The following is a 22522-nucleotide window of genomic DNA, read 5'->3' as shown; positions in this document are numbered from 1 at the left end:
TGGTGAACCCTGAGGGAATTCAGGAAGGAAACAAGAAATACCCACTATCTAGTAGCCATCAGACTGCAGCCACCCCTGATGGTGCAGCTTGAGGAAACTCAGGATGAGAAAACATAGGATCCTGGCCCCAGAGAGCCGAGGAATGATTTCAGTGAGCCCAAACTCTTGCATCTTCCCATACCTAGAAAAGTGCTAAATTCCTTAACTGGGGATATCGGTTTTTCTTTTATTACCAGTAACCTTTTGTTCTCACTATGTGTTGTTATCGCAAAAATTCCTGTATATCCTGGCATATATACTGGGTTCACCATTTCTTTTTCCAAACACTCTTATCTGAGAGGCTCTCTCCCTAAAACTGCCAGCCGAATAAACGTAACTCTCAACTTTTAGGTTGTGCATTTTTTTTCAGTGGACATGCTTTTGGCCAGAATATTTCTTGGGTGGTGGTGTGTGCTTCTTTGAATCACAGTAGGAGGTCCATGAACTTAGAGTCTTGTAAGCTTACAGTGAGGACAAGGTTGATCATTGAGTTTAGTTGGTCTCAGCCTTAATTTTCTATCATCAGATTCCCTGCCAGGCTTTCCAGTGCATGTTTTAAAGCCATCCAATGACATTGTTTTAGTTCTATGATTTCATTCAGGGGTGCAAAGTGGTGATTTTCCAATTCTATTATCCACTCTTCATTTATTAGCTGGAATTTTCTATAAATATTTCACTTATATAATGGTGGTTTTTTGACTGCAGCCATGAAATTAAAAGACGTTTACTCCTTGAAAGGGAAGTTATGACCAACCTAGACAGCATATTAAAAAGCAGAGGCATTACTTTGCCAACAAAGGTCCGTCTAGTCAAGGCCATGGTTTTTCCAGTGGTCATGTATGGATGTGAGAGTTGAACTATAAAGAAAGCTGAGCACTGAAGAATTGATGCTTTTGAACTGTGGTGTTGAAGAAGACTCTTGAGAGTCACTTGGATTGCAAAGAGATCCAACCAGGCCATCCTAAGGGAAATCGGTCCTGGGTGTTCATTGGAAGGACCTGATGCAAAGAGCTGACTCATTTGAAAAGACCCTGATGTTGGGAAAGATTGCAGGCAGGAGGAGAAGGGGACGACAGAGGATGAGGTGGTTGGATGGCATCACCGACTCAATGGACATGAGTTTGGGTAAACTCTGGGAGTTGGTGATGGACAGGGAGGTCTGGCATGCTGCGGTTCATGGAGTCACAAAGAGTCGGACACGACTGAGTGACTGAACTGAACTGAATGGTTGTTTACCCTAAAATACAGTTTCTACAAGAAGGGCAGAATAAATGCTTAATCTTTTCTCTTATGTACCAGTTTCCAGAGTGATAAGTTGGCACCTTAACAAACTCCAAGTGTAAATAATATTGTTTTTTAAGTATCAGTACGACCTCGTGGATTTTTCTATATTTGGTGTTTAAAATATAATTTACTGTTATATTTTTGTGTATTTAATGCGTTTCTATATTATATATTTAATCAGTTATAGTCATAATTCTCTGCCAGGATGGAAAATGCTCCATCCTAGCCTAGGGAGTCTCTCTCAGATTGGAGCCAGTGTTCTCTGGACATTCACCAGCCTTTGGTAGCTTCTCTACTATCTAGCACAATGAGACTCCAGACTCATCTTGTCCATCTCATGCTCCGTATTTGGAACCTGCCACTTCTATAAGACATCGTGGTTCTTTCTAGTGGCAAAGGTAACGACCCATGGCCTGTGTGCTAGGGGTGCTCATTGCTACTTCACTGTCTCTGTATTTGTAGGGGTGGGGCTGAGAAATATACACTTGTTAAGAGGGGAAAAGTCCGGATTTTATACTAATACATCCAATTCAAATTTAAGGCTATAGGATTTTAATATAACCTTTTAATTTTATATGAATCTTTTCTTATGTCAAAGCTCTTGGTTCTGATGATGTTTTTCATCCTCCCCCCCAACCTGACTTGCATCTTGAGAAGCTTCAGATGGACACACAGGCAAGATTAGTACAGTGCGTACTCGTACACCCTCCCTCCGGATCCACCAGTTGTAATCGCTTTGCAAATTTAATTTGCTTTGAGTGATTATAGAGGAAGTTGCCAGCTTTGTGACATTTCAGCCAGCCCTAAATGCTTCAGCTCGTACCTCCTAGGAATAGGCCATTCTTCGGCAAAATGTCAGTGCAGGAAACAACTCAGATGCAAATCTCATAGATACTGCTCTGAGGAGGGGCACTGGTCATGGTGTGTTCAGATGACTTTGGCTTTTCCACTGGACAACAGTCATGTTTTGCATCTTCAAAATATATGTTCTGCATGCAAACTCTGCATACATTTTACACAAATATACATGTATTTTGTGAAAACAAAATTCTTCAAAAGTACTTAACAGGAAGCCATTGCCTTCCACTGCACCACCAGGGAATTCCCCCACGTTTTTATACTGCTTGATTTTTATGTGTGCTTATGATTGATCGAAGTGGAATGTGGACTTGTTCTTGCCAAATGAAGGAGAGGACAGCATGTGTATCATCAGGAGTTGTAAGAAATTTATTGGAGAAAAGGGAAGGCAACACTCTCTCTCCCAGCAGTGGGTGTCTACAGGCCTCGTGGTGCAGAGATGACAAAAGGCAGGGGCAGTGGTCCCGGAGATGCTTCTGTGAGTGATGTGTAAGTAGATCATGTGACTGTGCCGGAGTTAGAAATGGTCCTCCAGGAACCAGCTATTAGGCCTCCTTACTCGAGATAATTTTATGGTCCTAATGAAAGTTCTCAAATGCTAAGGTTAACCAACCCACAGCCCACTGTCAAGGCCCAGGGAGGAGCAGGGGCAGCAGTTCTGGGCTCAGCAGATGGACAGGCTGCTGAGATCGCTGGGTCTGGGATGAGCTTCTGCTACGAATGAGGGGAGCCTGAGGCTGTGTCATTTATCACGTGCTCTCAGTCTCACCTGGACCCCCTGCATTGCTCACCTGTAGATCTGGTGATGAATCAGAGTGGAGGTGGCAAGGCTCATGGCCTCGTCAGCATCCCCCAGTCCCATACTCGGTGGGCTTTGCGCCTGGCCTTTCTGTCCTTTCAAACTTCAAACTTTCTTAATCTCTTCCAAAAGGAGACACAAGACCCATTCTAGTCTCAAGGACGTCCGCCTCACAAAATCCTTTTATTAAAACAATGGTTACAAATACTCCACGTGGCTCCTGAGTGCCCTCTGCCGTCGCTCCCAGCTCAGAGTCAACGGATGCAGCACTTGGCTTTGCCCCTGTAGCAGGTGCCTTCGATCCTGTTGTAGAGGGGGCAGGGCGATAGGTTGCAGGTCCCCCCTTTCCTGGCACATATGTAGCTGTCAGACCGCTGGCCGAGAGCCGTAAGCTCGCTGGCACCTGAGAGGAGGGAAAAGCAACCATGTCAGACTCCTGGCTTGCGGCCACAGGGATTTCAGGATAAAGCAGGACAGACAGCCCTTTGCAAAGCATGTCACAGGGGTTTCCCTTACAAGAGCCTCACACTAAGATGACCTGTGGAGCTGCTCATGAAACACGGCATCTGAAGAACCCCCTCAATGCTGGTGGGTTATGGTGTCTCTACCCTTAGCGAGCCCTCATTTTTTGGCATTATCTTTGAAGATTTAGTACATTGTAGGGCCAAAAAGGAATAGCAACGTATCTCATCAGAGTGCTTTGATTACGTTCCTTATTCTAGAATGAGTCTGTGTGATTTTCAGCAAAGCACTCAAACATTCTGAACCCCAGTTCTCAAATTTAAAATTAAGGAGACTAGATTATGTGATCTCAATAATTTTCAAGATTCTGAGGCTGGTCATCTTTCTTTTGGTGGGGAAATAGGACTTTTATGGTTACTTTTTTTTTTAATTTAAACTTTTTCTTTTATATTGGAGTATAGCTGATTAACAGTGTTGTGATAATTTCAGGCAGACAGCAAAGGGACACATTGATGCATATACATGTATCCATTATCCCCCAAATGCTCCTCCCATCCAGGCTGGCGTGTAACATTGGGCAGAGTTCCATGTGCTATACAATACGTCCTTGTTGGACGTATAGTACTTATATATACCATTTTACATAAACCATTTTATATATAGCAGTGTGTACATGTCCATCCCATTATGGCCGCATTTAATTCTCCAAGAAATGTATCACTTTTTCCTAACTAACTGACAGAAGAATAGAGATTAAATGTTCTCATTATCTAATCAGTCAATGCTTATATTATGTTAAAAGATGCAGGAAAATATTGGAAAAAATTCAACATTGATTCATGATTGAAAAAAAGAAAGAAAGAACTCCTACCAAATAAGGAACTGGAGGAAACGACCTTAACCTGAAAAAGAGTATTTAGAGAAGCCTACAGCACACTGTACACTTAATGGTCAAGCACTGAAACATTCCATGAGATGGCAATCAGACGAGCGTAACTGCTAGTCATTATCATTCCACATTGTACTTGAGGCACTAGCTATGGGAATAAGATAAGAAAGAAAGAAACAAAAGGTAGAAGCGTTGGAAAGGAAGAAAAAAAAACTGTCTCTATTTGCAGATATTATGGTTATATGTAGGCAGTCTAAAAGGAGTTAACAGGAAAGATTAGCAAATTTGCTGTCCATGAGATCAATATACAAAAAGAAAACAAAGAATTTTACTTCTGCAATCAACAGGAAAAAAAAAGAAAGAAAGAAAGAAAGAAAAACACCTTATAGAAGAGCATAAAACATGCCTGGTTACAAATCTAAAAAATAATGTGCAATATCTCTATCTATAAAGAATATAGTATTTTTTTTTTTGTAATTTAAAGAGGCCTTAAATAAGTAGAAATGCTATGCTTAAGCATTGGAGGATTAATTATTTTTAAACTTTTAATTTTCCCCCAATTAAGTGACTTCAGTTTCACTTTTCACTTTCATGCATTGGAGAAGGAAATGGTAACCCACTCCAGTATTCTTGCCTGGAGAATCCCAGGGACAGGGGAGCCTGGTGGGCTGCCGTCTATGGGGTTGCACAGAGTCGGACACGACTGAAGTGACTTAGCAGCAGCAGCAGCAAGCTGGGGTGCTGGCCCAAAACCATGAAAATCCCAGGAGATTCTTGCAGTGAAACTTGAAGAGCTGATTCTAAAATTTTTGTGGCAATTCAAAGGATCAAGAATAGTTAAGGCAGTATTAGCAAAAAAGGCAGGAGAACTTGCTTTACTGGGTTTTGAGACTAATTATAGAGCACAGTGGCAACCCACTCCAGTACTCTTGCCTGGAAAATCCCATGGATGTAAGAGCCTGGTTAGGCTGCAGTCCACAGGGTAGCTAAGAGTTGGGCATGACTGAACGACTTCATTTTTACCTTTCATGCATTGGAGAAGGAAATGGTAACCCACTCCAGTATTCTTGCCTGGAGAATCCCAGGGACAGAGGAGCCTAGTGGGCTGCCGTCTATGGGGTTGCACAGAGTCAGACACGACTGAAGTGACTTAGCACCAGCAGCAGCAGCATAGAGCCACTGTAATTAGACCAGATGGTGAGGATACAAACATACCAATGGAACAGGGCAGACAAATATACAAACAGAATAGCAGAAGATGCCCAAGGAGATCCATGCAGATACTGAAAGTTGAACAACAGTGGCTCGGCATAACAGTGGAGGAAAATGGTCTCCTCCGTGCTTGGTTCTGGAACAAGTAAATATTCATAATGGAAAAAATAAACCCTTTACCCTTAGTCACACCATACACGGACATTAAAAATCACTGCCAGATGATTATAAACCTAGATGTAAAAGGAAAATCAATAAGCCCTCAGAAGACAACACTGAACACTCTTCATGCCTTTAGGCTAGAAAAAGATTTCTTAAGGCATCAAAGTACTAACACTAAAGGAAAAATGTGACATGCTTAACCACCTTAAAATAATGTGGAAAATTCAGAGTGAAAAACTAAGGCACAAAGTGAGGGAAGATATTTGTCATGCTTACAACTGACACAGCTGCTATGTAGAATATATAAAAAATTAGTCCGGATTACAGGGTCTCTCCTCCAACCAGCCTCCACACCCAGGAGACCAATCACTTAAAGGAGCTATGTCTGGGGCACCCCTGGTGGTCCAGTGGTTAAGAATCTGCCTTGCAATGCAAGAGACATGGGTTTGATCCCCAGCCCAGGAACATCCCACATGCCTCAGAGCAACTGAGCCCCAGGTGCCACACTACTGAGCCTGTGCTCTAGAGCATGGGATCCACAACTACCGAAGCCCACGTTCCAGAAAGCCCGTGCTCATCCCCAACAAGAGAAGCCACTACAACAAGAAGCCTGTACACACAACAAAGAGCAGCCCCCGCTGCATAGCTAGAGAAGGTCCTCACATCAGCGAAGACCCAGCACAGCCAAAATGAAGAAATAGATCCTTACAAAGAAGAAGAAGCCATGTTTGATTCTGTGACTCTGGTTTGAAAGCCTCTGGGGCCCACCTGAACACAGATGGGGTCTCCTGCTGCCTCAGGCCTGATTGACCTGTGCTTCCCTACATCCCTGGCTCCTCTCCTGACCCCTCACCCAGGTCCTGGTACGCTTTGTGCCTTGACAGCCCTGCAGTGTTGGAGCTGATGGCCTGGGTTTGACAGAGTTGCTGCTCTGTCTGTTACCAATCATGTGACTTTAGCCAAGTTATTAAGCCACAGAATGAGGGTAATGAGTCTTCCTCCCCATAGCGGAGCTGGGAGGACTAGAGTAAGAGTGAGAGCTCTGCTTTTTTTTTTTTTTTTTTTAAATTTATCTGGATGTCTGGGCTTTCAAGGGGATCCCCTGGTTTCTCAGTGGTAAAGAGTCTGCCTGCAATGCAGGAGACCAGGGTCCAATCCCTGGGTTGGGGAAGATCCCCTGGAGAAGGAAATGGCACCCTACTCCAGTATTCTTGCCTGGGAAATCCTATGGATGGAGGAGCCTGACAGGCTACAGTCCGTGGGGTCACAAAGAGTCGGACACGACTGAGCGGCTCGCCCACCTCCTGGGCTTTGATCCCAGCTCTCCTTCCATGTGGTTTGTCCTTGCCCCCTCTCGTTTTGACAGAGGCAGATGAAGAGACAAAACAGGTGATGAAATAGTTAATCCCACTAGGGGACTGCAAGCAGAAAAATATGGGAGACCCCTGTAAGTTAGTGATCACTCGAGAGAGCAGGTTTGCTTAACCCCAAAACCAAGCAGATTGCTTAGCAACCAAACCGTGCAGCAGAGGCATGAGGCATGGCTCAAAACAGTAAAACAACGGTGGCATGAGACCCACATCTGCCCAGTGAGCTCAGTGAGTCAATGACCCCCAGGACATGCTCTCTGCACACATAGTAGAACTAATTTGTGGACTTAGCTTGACCAGGAAGAGACGAGAAAATGCCCCTGCTCGATCTGGAGGAGGAGCAATGTTGGAAGCATGATGTCCACTTAAGAAAGTCAAAGAAGTTCTTCTCCCCCTCCCCACTTTTCCATTGCTTATAAAAGAAGGCTGTAAGTTTTTTGGGGTACAGTACCCCTTTGCCTGCCCACTTTTAAATCTCATAAATGTCATATTCTAATAAATCACTTCTATCACTTTGCCTGTCATTGAATTCTTTTCTGGGCTGAGATATAAATAACTTTGGTACCAGAGCTCTTCAAAAACACCCCCGGGCAAAAATGACTCCAGTTTCACTTTCACTGGTTTAGTTAACCTGGGGCTGAAAATCCAGATTCCCACCTCGGCCAGGCAGATAACACAGCTCTGTGAAATGGGCTGAGGTGAGGCAGTAGGGACTGGTGGGGTCTGCGGTGTCCTGAGGAGTGCATCCTGTGTGGAGAAAAAGCCACTCTTGAGCTGCAGCTCACTGCTGCCATGCAGGAGTCTGCCACATCTGTTGTGTCTTTAGGAGAAGATAACATGTACACAGTGCTATATTTGATGTGGATAACCAAAAGGGCTTCCCTGGCAGCTCAGCAGGTAAAGGATCTGCTTGCAATACAGGAGACACAGGAAACTTGGGTTCAACCCCTGGGTCAAGAAGATCTCCTGAGGAGGGCATGGCAACCCACTCTAGTATTCTTGCCTGGACAGAGGAGCCTGGCAAGCTACACTCCATGGAGTCACAGAGACAGACATTGACTGAAGCCACGGAGAACACAACCAAAAGGACCTACCAAATAGCACAGGGAACTCTGCTCAATATTATGTAACAACCTAAACTGGAAAAGATTTTGAAAAAAGAGTAGATACATGTATACGTACAACTGAATTATGTTGCTGTGCACTTGAACATAACACATTTTTCATCAAGTATACTCCAATATAAAATTAAAAGTTAAATAAAATTTTAAAACTTTTTTAAGGAAATAAGATAAAAATCTGATTTTTTGTGTGACATATCCTGACTTTTAAGTGGGAGAGAGTTAAAAGAAATATTATTTTGAAAATTCCATGAGCTCAAAAATGACTTTCATCATTCCCTCACTTCTCAGCATCCTCAACAAAGCCTTCCTGGCTCCTCGAGGCCCCGTCAGCTCTCATCATCACGTGTTCCCCTAGCATTGTGCCCTTAACAGCATTTCACAGCACAACTGTCATTAGCTAAGGAATTCTGTAATCGGTTTGCTTGTGCTCTGCTTCTCAAATGTGCAGCCATGGATTCCGGGGCTGTTCCCTGACGCGTCCCCTCATCCCAGGGCAACGCCTGCCTGCAGCAGCTCTTCGCCTGATACTCCTTGAACAGCGAGGACACAGCCTCAGCCTTTCTCAGCACCTCTGCTGGGCTCCCGTCCAGCTTCTGCAGGAACCTGGGTGGTCTTGCCACTGTGACATTACTCCATGTTCACACAAAGACCATCCGAGTAAGCTAACAGTGGGCGACACAGGCCTTTTTCTCTGACTGGGAGGAAGACTGTTCAAGAGAACACCAAGTCTTAGGATCTCCTGCAGTGACCACAAAGCGCTGGTTCCCCAGAGCCTCACGGGCCTTGATTCCCCACCTGTGAAACGACCTGGTCTGAGGGCTCTTCCAGAAAAGGAGTGAACCGACCCTGTAGGGGTTCGGGGTGGCTGAGTAGTGCTGCCTCCCTCCCTGCACTAGCCCCAGGCCTCTGGCATTGGGGCAGCCTGCTGGCAGGGCGGGTATTGCAGGGGCAGCTGCAGCAGCCACAACAACCAGCACACAGCAACGAGCACGCAACCACAAGGAGGGGAAACACCCCAGCTGGCGCCTGAGCATGGGGCACCTCCACCCTGGGACACAGGCTGGGCACCCCAGTGTGTTCTGACACAGAAAACACCTGGGCTCTTCTTCTCCTCCAGAAGTTTCACATCCCCCAGAAAATGTGGTGTCAAGCTTGCCCTTCCCTGCAGCCCCTTTCCCAGTGTGAGCATCTCAGGGCTCAGAGCGGGTGCTCCACCTGCAGGGACCCCGCCGCTCAGGGCCCCCCAGCTCCAGCCCAGAGGTGGGGAGGACCCCACTCCGCCCCTTCTAGAAGAGAAGTTGGGCTCAGTGAGCAGTCCTGAGGGTCCCCATACTGAGGCCCTCTTTGCTGCTGCTTCTGTGCAACAGGGCTTGCCTGTCGTCCAAGGGCAGTATCTAAGCCAGTCCAGTTTATGCTGGGCGCTCCATCATATTAGCTGCCATTTCTGGAAGGAGTGATTAGTAAGTTCAGTTCCTCCTGCGAGTCCCCAGGAACACTCTTTTTCGAGGCTTTGGATGAGATGCTTGCAATCCTACTTAAATGTCACAGACTGGAAACAACTCTTCAAGTTAATATCGTGGCTTTCAAACATTTTGAGTGTGAACTGAGCTGCAGTAAGAGACTTTGCACAGCTGCTCATGAACACACGTGATGTGAGATGAGTGTGATAACAGCAGGACACTGCATGGATTTCTCTGAGTCTCTTAAGGGTCCTGACTGGAAACATTAAAGTTCTGTATTGGAATACTTTGGAACCCAGCTGTCTGAGGGGAGCCCTGAGGAACCCCTGGAGTAAATGAGGCCCAACTAACTGCACAACGACGTGCTGGCCTGGAGGAAAGCACAGCAGGGCTTGCAGGGAATTCCAGAGCTTAATGCTCTTAGAGCCCTCTGCCGCAGCCCACTCACTCTGCCAATGAGGAAACTGAAAGCCAGAAGAGGTGACTGGCTGGAGATGACCTGGGAGTGAGTGGCGGGGCTGGGATAAACTGTGTTCTTGATTCTTCTGGCAGGCAGGGGCTCGCCTTCTCTTACACCAGGGGCATTGCTGATTTGACCCCGAGGAATTGGCATCCCCTGGCCTGACACAGAGCTCCCCTGCAGTGCACTGGGGAATGGGCCACCCTGGAGGATGTGAGCAGATTTCCCAAGGAAGGTGGATCCCTGAGTGTCTGCACATGGGTGAGTCAAAGACTCTGGTGGAACTGGTCTTGTGGGCAGGGCAGGTGGCACCTGCTTGCAGGAGAACACCTGGGAGGGCCTACCCCGGGCCCTGGCAAGAGACGGGGTGCACCTCTGGGCTGGCTGGACGCTGCACCTCTCGGGGGTAAGGGGGCATATTACAGATGGAGTAGGGGTCCCCTTCACAGAGAATACTTTCTGGAATCCCAAGACAGAGACAGGGCTTGGGGTGTGGGGGCTGCCTGGCACCTGACATCCCCGCCAAGGGCAGAGGGAAGGGAGCCCTGAGGGAAAGATGAGAGAGAGACAGGAGGGCCCTCCTGCCGCTCAGCTGCCCTCAGGCTCCTGGGAGAACTAGCCCAGGGAGGCTCTAGGCAGGCAGGTGCACTCAGGACGGCCCCACCCCTCGGTCGGACCACCCCTCGCCATCTGCCCCCGACAGGCCGCTCAGCCCCGGAGAGGCCTTCCTGCTGCCCTGGGCTTGGGTTGCAGAGAAGGTCAACCTCAGACGCGTCCCCGAGTTCTAGCCCCGGGCGCTGCAGGGTCCCGGCTCACCTTGGCCCAGCTGGGAGAGAAGCAGGCCTAGGGCCAGCAGCAGCAGGTGGAGGACCCTCATGGTGGCCGCCGGCGGCCGGAGGCCCGGGGAGGGAGGCTCAGGGGAGGCCGGGCTCCAGAGGCTCCAGAGGCAGCAGGGTCACCGCCTTTATAGGGCTGGAGGATTGCACAACCGCACACACCGACGTGAAGGGCGGCGTCCAAGGCCAGGGACAGATTCAAATAAATAACCCTTCACGTCAAGCCCTGAGTCGTCGGGGAGTCACGTGGACACGCGTCTCCATTTGGCTGCAGCTGAATCCTGCGCTGGGCTTGCAGGCCTGGAGGCGGCGCCTGCTCTGCTCTGGGTCCCCGCGGAGCCGCTCAGATGGAGTTCCTGGGACGGGAGTGCACGCTGCAAACCCCTCCCGCCAGAGGCTCAGGGAGCCGGAGAGGTGGCCCCGGGGGCACTGAGTGAGATGGCCGCCTGGCTGGCAGCCCGCGTCAGGCCTTTAGCTGAGCTGTGCTTTCCATGCGGTGCCCCGGACTTCACCCTCGTCCCTCACAAAAGCCGGGCTGTTGCCTTTCCTCCAACCTTTAGGGATTGAATTTTCTTCCTGCCCAAGGTTGACTAATACTAGTCTTTCTAGTTTCTGGCTGGTGTTGCTTTTTTTAATCAAAATATCTCTCAAATCTTTTATAATCTATGAGCTCCTTCTGTCACTTAAACTTTTTTTTTTTTTTTGTCAAGACAGATTTTTTGGAGCAGTTTTAAGTGCACAGCAAAATTTAGGGGAAGGGACAGAGTTCATCGTATTCAAACATTTCTCCTTTCACTCACTGACTCAAGTGTGTATATGTGGTTTCTGTTATGTGCTGGGTGATGTTTAGGGTCTTGGGGTGCAGTGACGACCAAGATTTATGTTGGTTCCTGCAAAAGTCTAATTGAGGAGATGGACGAGCAGACAGGCCGTTGCCATGGCACTGGATAGGCCCTCAGATTGGCAGCAAGTGAAGACCACGGAACAAGGCAGGGATCTGAGGGAGTGTGTGTGAGTTTGGCTTTGGTTTCTTCCTTAGGCAATAGGGAGGTCTGGGAAGATTTGAATCAGGAGAAATACACAAGCCAGTTGCCATTTTAGAAACCATCTCAGGGAAGTGTGGGTGGAGAAAGAGAAGACTGGACTTGGGAGGCCAAGGGAGGAGCTGGTGGAGCAATGAGGGTCTTAACTAAGGTCATGAAGAGGGGAAGAAAGGAGACATGGATTCAAGGGATCTTAAGAAAGAAAAGTCTCCCAGACACTGGAGACAGATTGAGCTCGATTCCTGGCTCTGTCTAGGTAAAAGGTGATGCCCCGGACCAAGGTAGCATAACCAGGAGGAGGAGGTGATTCGGGGAAGTGGTGGTGAGTTGCATAGACATTTCCGCAGAAGCAGTGTCTCGGTTTGGGTTTCCCGAGGTGCAGAATGTGAGCCCAGAACGTGACTGAAGGTGGAGAGCTGGGAGAGTAAAGAGAGGGGAGAGGTGACTGGACGAGAAGGAAGCAGACAGAGACGTGCGTCACCAGCCCGAGGTTCCCTTCCTTGTCAGTGGCAGGGCTCCAGGCTCCCGCTTTCTCAGTGGAGCTGCCGAGCCTGGCACCACGGCTGGGACAACCTCTTGGCTGGACTTGCCCCGTCTGTGAACCAGGGAGATTCAGACAGAGCCTGTCAGGTCTGCACAGCTGGCATGTGTGGTGTTTACACAGATCAGGGGAGGGACTGGCGGGGCACCTGTGTGCGGCGCTCCTGAGAGTAAGAACAGCCACTTTCACTGACAGCTCACGGGCCCCGGGCCAGCCCACGTGCCCTGCGTGACTACTGAGCATGGAGCACTCTGCAGCAGAGATGGACTCGACTGCATTTCAACGATATTTATGACATAACCACCATGTGCTGAGCGCCGCAGGAGGGAAGAAGGCGCCCTGCTCCTGGGGGCTGGCGGCTCCTGTGGGTGAGCCTCTCTCTTGTTTGCCAGCCACCTCCTCTGAGAAGTCCTCCCTGACCTTCCCTAGTCCTAAAAGTGGCTGGTACTTCTGGGCTGCCCCTTTTACAGCCTCCTTCCTGTCATGTTCTTGGCATGCAGGCTGCTTCCCCCGACATCAGTGGGGTCTGAGGGAGGGGCCGCATGGAGACCCCCATCATCTCCCCTCCCGGGAGAGTCTGGTGTCAGTATAGATGACCAGTCGCTGGAGGAGATGAATGAAATGAGTGCTGCCATGGACTGAATGGTGTCCCCCAGTTGCCCATGTTGCAGCCCTGTGTTTGGAGGTGGGGCCTTTAAGGAGGTAATTAAGGCTGAAAGAAGTCACAAGGCCCCATCCCTGTAGGACGGGTAGTCTTATAAGCAGAGGAAGAGATTCACTGCTCTCTTTGCCACATGAGCACGTGGTGAGAAGGCCACCTCCAGAACCACGAGACAGGAGCTTCTGCCCTTCAAGCTCCCAGCCTGTGTGTTTTGTTACGGCAGCCATCCCGACTAATACATGTGTCTGCACCTTGGTTAACTCTCCGTCTCCTAGGACCCCAGAACTCCCGGGACTCCGCTCCTGAGAGCTCCCCAAACTCTTGGCACCCCAGCGATGGTCCTTCTTTAAATGCCACAGCCCACGTTTGTGAAAGGATTTCAATCTGAAATGAAACCGGAAGATATAAAATGGAAAATCTCATGCATATGCCCTCAGAAAAATAAAACTTCAGGACTAGAAACAGAGTTTCTGTAAATGCCTGGTTTACAGAAAAGTGATAATATTACAGTTTTCTTAAATGAGAGGGCCTTGGTCATAGGTTGCCTCATATCAGCCTTGGAAGGTTTGCTTACGGTTCCAGAGGTGAGAAAAAGAAATGACCTGGGTTAGGCTCATCTGAGCTTTGTTTGCCTGCCTGGGCTGGTTTTGTCTGCTCAGGGAACTTTAAGGCCTGGTCTCTGTACTTTTTTAAACTGATTTTTATTTTCATAGACTAACTGGACTCTCCCTTCTTTACATTTCCTGGCCATAAACACAGCCTACCCACACCTTTTACTGACTCACTTACGGCTTCTACAGTTTGTGTGCCTGGATGCAATTACTGCTGTTCCTGAATAAACTCATCTTTTCGGCAATTTTGCGCTCGCCTCGGTTTACCTCTTCACATGGTCCACGGTAGCTATTTCCACTCCGCTCTGCTGTGTCTGAAAACAGACTCAAGGCCTTGTTTATAGTTTGGGGCCACGTCAGGAGGGCCTGCATCCCTCACTGCTTTCTGGGGGGCGGCGATCATTAACACTCTTTGCCTGAGAAAGCTTGGGTCAGGGTCTTTTCAGGGAGAAACTTCAGATTTAAGCACATTTGTGTGGGGTAGAAGAAAAAGAAAATCTACGTGCGTGTACATCCACATATGGAAACACAGGGGAAAGCCTGGAGACTAACAGAAAGTCACCGAGTGGAAGCAGTATTTGCTTCTGAGAAGGGGCAGGGGTTTGGAGGGACAGGCCGGGGAGAGACCCTCTGTGTTCCCATGGCAGGTCTGCATCCTGATTATTCGGTTAGTGGAGCTCACATGGTGGTGAGGGGTGGCACATGCCCCGGAACTCCCTGCACTTGCTCCTGTTCTCTCCCTGGTGCCTGACCTTGGCTGCAGCTGGCTGGGTCCTGTCCTCGTCTGCTGGTCTCCAGGGCACGTCTGCCTCGCAGGCTGCGTGGCCAGCCGCTTCCCAGAGGCAGGAGTTGTTTGCATCAGGTGTTGATCACACCTCCCTCCTGAATCAGGGCTCAGGTGCCGCTGGGTGCAGATGACCTCAGGTGTCCCAGGCCACCTGCCACCCTCACGTTCCCATCCAGCAAAAGAAGGCGGTGAATTCTATGGGGTTTTTTAGTGGCCAGTTTCCGAATGAGGCAGCCCATCAGAATCACCAGGGACACCTTCACGAAAAGCTCCTGCTTGAAAATTACCTGCAGTGAAACTCTAGAATCTGTCTTTTATTTTGGGCTGTGCTGCACAGCTTTGAAGGATCGTAATTCCCTGACCAGGGGCGGAACCCTTGCCTTGGCAATGAAAGCACAGAGTCCTAACCACTGGATGCCAAGGAATTCCCTGGAATCTGCCTTTTCAACACGAAAAAGACTCAGGCGACGCCATGGCTCTGTGCACAGAAGGAAGAGCTTCCTGCAGGTCTCATGGCCTCCAGAGTTCCCGCCGGGCTGGCAGCGTGAAGGCAGCATTTGCTCTAAAGTTGTGGACTCACAAGGCCCCCAGTTTTGCTACTGGACAGGTGAGGGCCCTGTGCGGGCATCAGGATGGGAGGGGGTCGCCTGGCCCCCACACACACCCCCTGCTCCCACCCAGATCCACCTGCGGATGTCACCATCTGGCTTCCTTGCAAAGTACTCAGAACTAAAGCAGGTTTTACTTTTTAACAGCATCTACAGTGAATGTGTCAGAAAGGTAATGGAGCAGCTGTCTTAGCAGGAGAAAAGGGGGTGCACTGCCCCCCAGCACCCCATCCCCACACACCTGCCTCCCCATTTATCGAGCCCATGGAAGGCCAGGGTGGGTATTAACCCTGGGTGCTGGGTCCTGTGTAAATCATTACATGCCCACAGTCAGTGCCCTGGCTCCGAGCCAAACTTTTTTTTTTTTCCTCCTTATTTAACAAATATCACAATATCTGCCTGTGCCAGACGTTATGCCTGAGCATAAGGAACACCTTGCTGGTCCTGACAGCCCTCATATTATGTGTTGCTCATCCGTAGACAGAGATGGAAAAATGACCAAATTCTTGTTATTTGAACATATATGTCCAGATTCCTTGTGCACCACCTGCTTGTTACCCAGGAACTTTCTCATCACGGGAAACTGCTTGTATTTTCTCCAGACAGATGCTGCTGTGTGCTCACTGCCATTCTAGAAAACCAAGAGGCCTCTACAACAGGGGCCCAACAGGAGTCCTCAGCAAGTCCCTTCCTGGGCCTTGGTTTCTTGCTTATTAAGAATGAGTTTATAAAATAGAAAACAAATTTATGGTTACCAAAGAGGAAGGAGGGAAGAATAAATTAAGAGTTTGAAATTAACATATAGAAACTACTATATATAATAGATAACCATCAAGGACCTACTGTACAGTACAAGGAACTATACTTAATATTATATAATAAGCTATGAGAATGTAAAAAATGATTGTGCTGTTGCTGTTGCTGTTGCTGCTGCTGCTAAGTTGCTTCAGTCGTGTCCGACTCTGTGCGACCCCAGAGATGGCAGCCCATCAGGCTCTCCCATCCCTGGGATTCTCCATGCAAGAACACTGCAGTGGGTTGCCATTTCCTTCTCCAATGCATGAAAGTGAAAAGTGAAAGTGAAGTCGCTCAGTCCTGTCTGACTCCTACCGACCCCATGGACTGCAGCCTACCAGGCTACTCCGTCCATGGGATTTTCCAGGCAAGAGTACTGGAGTGGGGTGCCATTGCCTTCTCCAGAAAATGATTATATATAATTACATATGTAAATATAATTGAATCACTTTACTGTTCACCTGGAACTACCACAACACTGTCAATCAACTATATTTCAATAAATATTTTGAAATAAATAAAGGAATTTATTTAGGATAATAAAAGAATGAGTTTATAAGATAAACAAGGCCTTTCTGTATAGCACAGTAAACTATGTTCAATATCTTATAATAACCTATAATGGAAAGAATCTGAAAAAGAATATATACACACATATGCATATGGGGCTTCCCAGGTGGCACAGTGGTAAAGAATCCACCTGCTCATATAGCCCCAGGAGAGCTCATTTCCATCCCTGGGTCGGGAAGATCCCCTGGAGGAGGAAATAGCCACCAACTCCAGTACTCTTGCCTGGAGAACCCCACAGACAGAGGACCCTGGTGGGCCACAGTCCATGGGGTCGGTAGGAGTCGGACATGACTGAGCGACTTCACTTTCACTTTTCACTTTCATGCATTGGAGAAGGAAATGGCAACCCACTGCAGTGTTCTTGCCTGGAGAATCCCAGGGATGGGGGAGCCTGATGGGCTGCCATCTCTGGGGTCGCACAGAGTCGGACACGACTGAAGCAACTTAGCAGCAGCAGCAGCAGCAACAGCAACAGCATAATCATTTTTTACATTCTCATAGCTTATTATATAATATTAAGTATAGTTCCTTGTACTGTACAGTAGGTCCTTGTAGGGTTGGACACGACTGAGTGAGCACACACAGTGCACCCACACACATGCGTTTAAAACGGAATCACTGCTGTTTTAGGGAAATGAAAATGGAGTCTTGTTCAGGCTTCAGAGGCAGGAAAGCAGGCCTCCAACTGATGTCTGGTCAGCCTGGACTACATGCCTGCTCGCAAACACACCAGTTGTCATCAGCAAGTCAAGAAGCACGTTCACTAAGAGAGGGAGTGGGTCTTGGAATTTTCTCAAGCCCCTGGAGACCTGTTCACCCCCCAGGGTCCAGAAGAAAACTCACAAGATGAAACAAACAGCCTTGTAAATGTTAAAGTTAAGCCAGAGCTGCATTTCTGTGGGCAAACTGATGATGGTATCAGTTGGAGGCCTGGGATTATAATTGGAAGCGCCCAAAACTGCCATCTGAAGTCTCGCCTGTGGGGTGGATGCACCACAAAATGGCATTCTAAGTCCACTGAGGTTTTCCTCCAGGCAGCCCTGATGTTTCCTCTCCCCCCTCAGAGCTTGTGTTTCCAGAAAAGCTCAATGGGCTGGTTGGACCTGGCATCCACCTGCCACCCCCCCATTCCTGACCAGGGGGACTTTCAGAAATTTCTGGGGAAATTTCTGGTGTTTTTCCTAACCAAGGTGAGGTGGCCATGGCATCTGGTACATGGAGGCTGAGAGGATGGCTAAGCATCTGGGTATTGTCCGGTGCAGGAAACAGCTCTCTGGACCAAGGACTGTCCTCCTAAAGGTCCCGCAGTGCTGAGGCTGAGAACCTAGGTGAGAGATGGTCAGACCTTTCTGCCCTACTGCTTATCATCCTGCTCCTGTTGTTGCTATGACCATAACACCTGCTGTGGGCCTGGGTTCCAGGAACGAGTATTTATGATGAAATCAGTGGGAAAAACTGGTATGCTGTGGGCTTGATCTTATCAAAGATAATTGGCAGGGGAGCGGACCACGCTCGGGTTACTCATCAGGCAACAACTGCGGAGCCTCTAGTCCCGGGCGGGGCCGTGCGGTGATCCAGCCCTGCAGTCTGACACCCTCGAGTGGTGAGTGGGGGTGGGGGGGGGGAGAAATCAGGGTCTGAGCAGGACTGAGCGAGATACTGGCCGGGGATGCCATGCTCTGCTCCGAAGTTCTGAGTCATCACCAGTTTCACAAGCAATCCCAGGGGGAGGCACTCCAGGGCAGGCACAAGAAGCTTTCTGTTAAGAATAAATGTGCCCTAAATTGCTCTTAAATAGCCAACACCATTTTGAGTTGTTGGAGGTTTCAGTTTCCCAGTGCACTTGGATCTAAATATCACCAGTCCCTTATGGGGTGCTCCGTTCCTCCCACAGGGTGACTGCCTGTCTGCTGTGTGTCTGGGACCCTCTTGCTCTGGGGTTGGCCATGGTAGACGTGCTGGTCTCTCCAAGGGCACCATCACCCTGTCCCTTCACACGTGGGCCTAGGTCAGCTTGCTACCTTAGAGAGCTAGTGTGAGACTTGGGGCTGGAACTCTGGAGACTGTGACTCTAGGAAGATGGGGGACCTTCTCAGACTCCCATGAATGAGGCCTCTCACACCCCCAAGTCCAGGCTTGCAAAGGAGCTGAGGCTGGGGTCGTGGGCTACAGCCCAGCTGGGGACACCCCTGCAGGGCCCGCTGTTTGGACAGGTGCTGACTCTGTCTCTCTGATTTGACTCAGACGATTCAAGGACTGCTGGGTCCTTGATGCTAGAACTTTTACTTCAGTGGATGAGGGGGAGATGGACAAGAAATACAAACAGTACACACACGTGTGTGAGTGTTTGTATGAACGAATCAGCTCATGAGGAAAAGGAGGCAGCAGAAAGGATGAAGGGGGTAGTTCAGAGGGCGGGTGGGGGGAAGTGTCTGAGGAGGGAGCCTGAGACCTGCACAGGATGAGGCAGCAGCTCTGTGCGTGCCTGCGGGCAAGAGTCCTCTCGTTACTAGTTCCCAGTGAGGCATGCGTTCCCCCGGGGGGGTACACACAGGTGCACACACATGCCTGCACATGCACACGCACACACACACACAACACAGACATGCACCACACATTTTACAAGAGGTAGAAATAAAATTGTCCAGACTGTTATCCCTTGACTCTTTCTGGTACAATTCAGCCAGTGTTTTCTGAGTTCCCACGGTGTGCCTGAGAGTTGGTCACTGAACAAAAGTGTCTCAGGAGCAGGAACGCGCTTTCAGAAACAGCTCTGCTACTTCTCCGCCTTCAGGTGAGGGACTTGCCAGCAGACCTCAGGTTTGCTGATGGCTTAAAAGGCCACATCAAGGTCAAATAAACTAAGTGATTTAGAAAACTTTGTTTAGCTACACACACACACACAAAAAAACAACAGAAGCCAAATCCAGAAAACACATCTTACGGATTTTATGCAGGCAGGTGGAAAAGCAAAATGATGACATAGTTTGAAATTTTCTTTTTAAAGAAGGTAAAAAGAGCAGTAACCTAGAAACTCTCAAGAGAGGTTATTTAGTGAAGAAACCTGCCTTGTGCTCTGGAATCATGTATGTTTGGTTATGTATATGGTCCTCAGATCAGAGAAACAAGTCAACCTGACATCACTTTCCAGAGTTAATAATGGCATTTTTCTTACATTAAATGAACGATTCCTCTTTCCTCAATGGCCAAGAGTTGCACTCTCCCCTTCAGCTCCCTGAGAGGTGACGCTGGCCTGTCCGAAGTGGCAGAAGGACCCACTCCTTCCTCTCTGAAAGGAGGTGGGGTCCCCTCTCCCTTCAGGAAAATCTGCATTATTTTACTAGAGATGCAGCCTCATCAAGACCAGTGTGGCAAATTTGAGATGATGATTTTTACAATCTGAGAATCTCAAAGATCATGAACAGCTGTCACTGCATGTGAATCACAGGAAAAGTACTGTTGGAAACGTTTCATCAGCGACACTTCACTTTTCTCTGAGTTAAAAAGCAATTTTAGTCACAGTATTTTACAACTGCCCATTGACCAGCCAGAACTGCTTCTTCCTGGTTCAGGCAATGTTCTCAACGACCTTAACACTTTCAGGTGATAAAGTCATGAGACCAAAGGGCAGAGAGGAAAGTTACACACTTGCAGGACAGAGTTCTGCAGACCCTGATGGCATGTGCCACAAGTTACCTGCCCAGCAGCAAACAGGGATCACTGAACAGCTTCTGATGGAGGTAGAATGCTCACATCCTAAGTTCCTTCAAAGAAAGTCCATATGTACGAAGTGCAGACCCAGAGTCTGTTTCTTTCATAGAAGAATAATCTGCATGCAACCATTGCTTGTTGGAACTGAGGAAGGGATGAAGACAAAATCTAAAAACATAGACTCATTTCCTTCATTTTAAATAAAAGATAAGAACAGATTCTGAGTTAGTTGAAGAGTTTGTTTTTTCTTTTAACAAACTCTTCTTTCCTTTCTGTGGCTATCCAGGTAAGACTGTTTTGCCTCATTAAGAGTCACTGAAGCAAAGCACAAAAATAGCTTACATGTTATACACAGTTATACTGTGTATAACACATGTTATACACAGTTATACACACAGGGTGGCAGCGTCACCACCCTGGTTTGGTGGTAACAAGCGAATGGCAAACTAACTTCAGGAGACATGTCCTCTCAGCATGGTCACAGGCCTCTCCTATGGGGTAATCATGTTACGCATGTAATTTCTGTTATTAAGGAAGGACAGAAAGACCAAACAGAACAGCGATTGTCTGTGTTCAGTGCCTGTAAGCGCACCTACAGTGGACAATGCATGCAGTTCATTTCCCTTTTTATTCTGTGTGGTTTGTTCCGACTATGTTTATTGAAATGAAATGTTATGTTTGTTGAATCTAATAACAAAAAATAGGACTAATAATTTGTACATCTTTTAAAAATGCACAGGCTGGCATACACAAACATAATAAAAGTTTTCACCAGGAAACATTTGGGAAGCGTTGCTCTGAAGGATGTGGTTGTGGGGGGTGGGGGGAGGGGAGGGGAGGTGATGGGCAGAACCCCAGTTCTGACCACAAGGGAGATGGGGTGAGAGTTGCCAGCTCCGTGTGCATATTTTGACCAACTTGGGTTTCTTTCTGGGGTTTAGATTTATTTGTTTTCTCTGAAACGACTTTCTGTTTTAAAAGAGTGTAGTGGTTAAGAAAACAAAAGCAAAAACAACCTGGGATCCCTGGCAGGGTGCCTAGAAGGACCACTTGCACAAGCCGAGGAGCTGCCGGGCCTGGAGTCCAGGCGCAGGGTGGGGCGAGCTGCCGCCCTCTAGTGGTCGGACAGAAACACTTCACCTCCCGGAGTTAGCCTTTCTCCTAAGAAAACTCCTGCCTGCCCCCCTTCATTTTACAACCTTCTTTTTTATTTTTTTTTTAACGTTTTTAGTTTTTAAATTATTTTTGGAGTATACTTGATTTATAATGTTGTGTTAGCCTCAGGAGGATAGCAAAGTGAATCGGTTATACATATACATATATCCACTCTCTTTTAGATTCCTTCCTCTATAGGCCATCGTAGAGTATTGAGGAGAGTTGGCCTATAGAGTTCCCTGTGCAGCGCAGCAGGTTCTTATTCGTTATCTATTTTCCATAAAGTAGTGTGTATATGTAGTGTGCAGTGTGTATATGTAGCTTGTATATGTAGTGTGTAGTATGTATACGTACTGTGTAGCTTGTATATGTAGTATGCAGTGTGTATATGTAGTGTGCAGTGTGTATATGTAGTATGTATACGTAGTGTGTAGCTTGTACATGTAGTGTGTAGTTTGTATATGTAGTGTGTAGTGTGTATATGTTAGTCCCAATCTCCTAGACCTTCCCTCCCTCACCCCCACAACAGCCTGGTAACCATAAGGCTATCTTCCACATCTGTGACTCTTTCCGTTTTGTAAATTAGTTCATTTGTACTCTTTCTTAGATTCCATTCCTTTTGATAAACAAGAAAGCCCCACACTTACAGTCCTCCCCTTTTCCACCCAAAGATTCCTGGGGATGCTTGCCAAGAATTCATTCAACTTGCTACATATTTTCATCAGCTAGGAGTTGGTCCAATCTTTCTTGAAGCTTGTAATACAAAAATTAAAGTTGTGCCCCCATATGTCAAATGTAGATAATATTGTAACCCTGAATATACTCAGGTAAACAACTCCCCTCACCTCGGCAAGATTCCTGTTCTCTCCTGGAGCTGCATGTTCCTGAATGATGCCCCTTGCTTTAGTTGCTGCTGAAGATCCCAGCCCCTTTGAGCTTTCCTGTAATTTTCCTGCATGTTTCAGGGGCAGTGATGCAGGTTCTATGAGCAGGTTTCCATCACTCTGGCTCCTTTTGCTTCCCTCCCTTTCCCTCCCCTCCTCTTTCTCACCCTCTTTCTATATCCTCAGCCTGTCTCATCTTGT

At 47.9% G+C, this 22522-nt stretch overlaps 1 protein-coding gene across 1 annotated transcript; it reads right to left on the bottom strand.

Annotated features, from left to right (window-relative positions):
- Positions 1-3127: 3127 nt before the first annotated feature.
- LOC147343494 (beta-defensin 1-like) lies at positions 3128-11448 on the bottom strand. Its single transcript, XM_086379812.1, has 2 exons — positions 10936-11448; positions 3128-3383 (listed from the first exon to the last, which is right to left on the bottom strand). The coding sequence occupies exons 1-2, from the start codon at positions 10994-10996 to the stop codon at positions 3235-3237; spliced, it is 210 nt and encodes a 69-aa protein (XP_086235938.1). The 5' UTR covers positions 10997-11448; the 3' UTR covers positions 3128-3234.
- Positions 11449-22522: the final 11074 nt, after the last annotated feature.

The sequence above is a fragment of the Bos grunniens genome, chromosome 27, assembly GCF_055505025.1.
Source record: "Bos grunniens cultivar Pamir isolate PY7600 chromosome 27, Bosgru_T2T1.0, whole genome shotgun sequence".
Taxonomy (NCBI): Eukaryota; Metazoa; Chordata; class Mammalia; order Artiodactyla; family Bovidae; genus Bos; species Bos grunniens.
The sequence above is the reverse complement of the archived record's forward strand: the minus strand, read 5'-3'. Positions and strand labels throughout refer to the sequence as shown.

Coding starts and splice junctions, on each gene's coding strand:
- LOC147343494 (XM_086379812.1), bottom strand. CDS start 10,996: ATGAGGGTCCTCCACCTGCTGCTGCTGGCCCTAGGCCTGCTTCTCTCC. Junction 3,384..10,935: donor TCTCTCCCAGCTGGGCCAAG/GTGAGCCGGGAC, acceptor CCCTCCTCTCAG/GTGCCAGCGAGCTTACGGCT.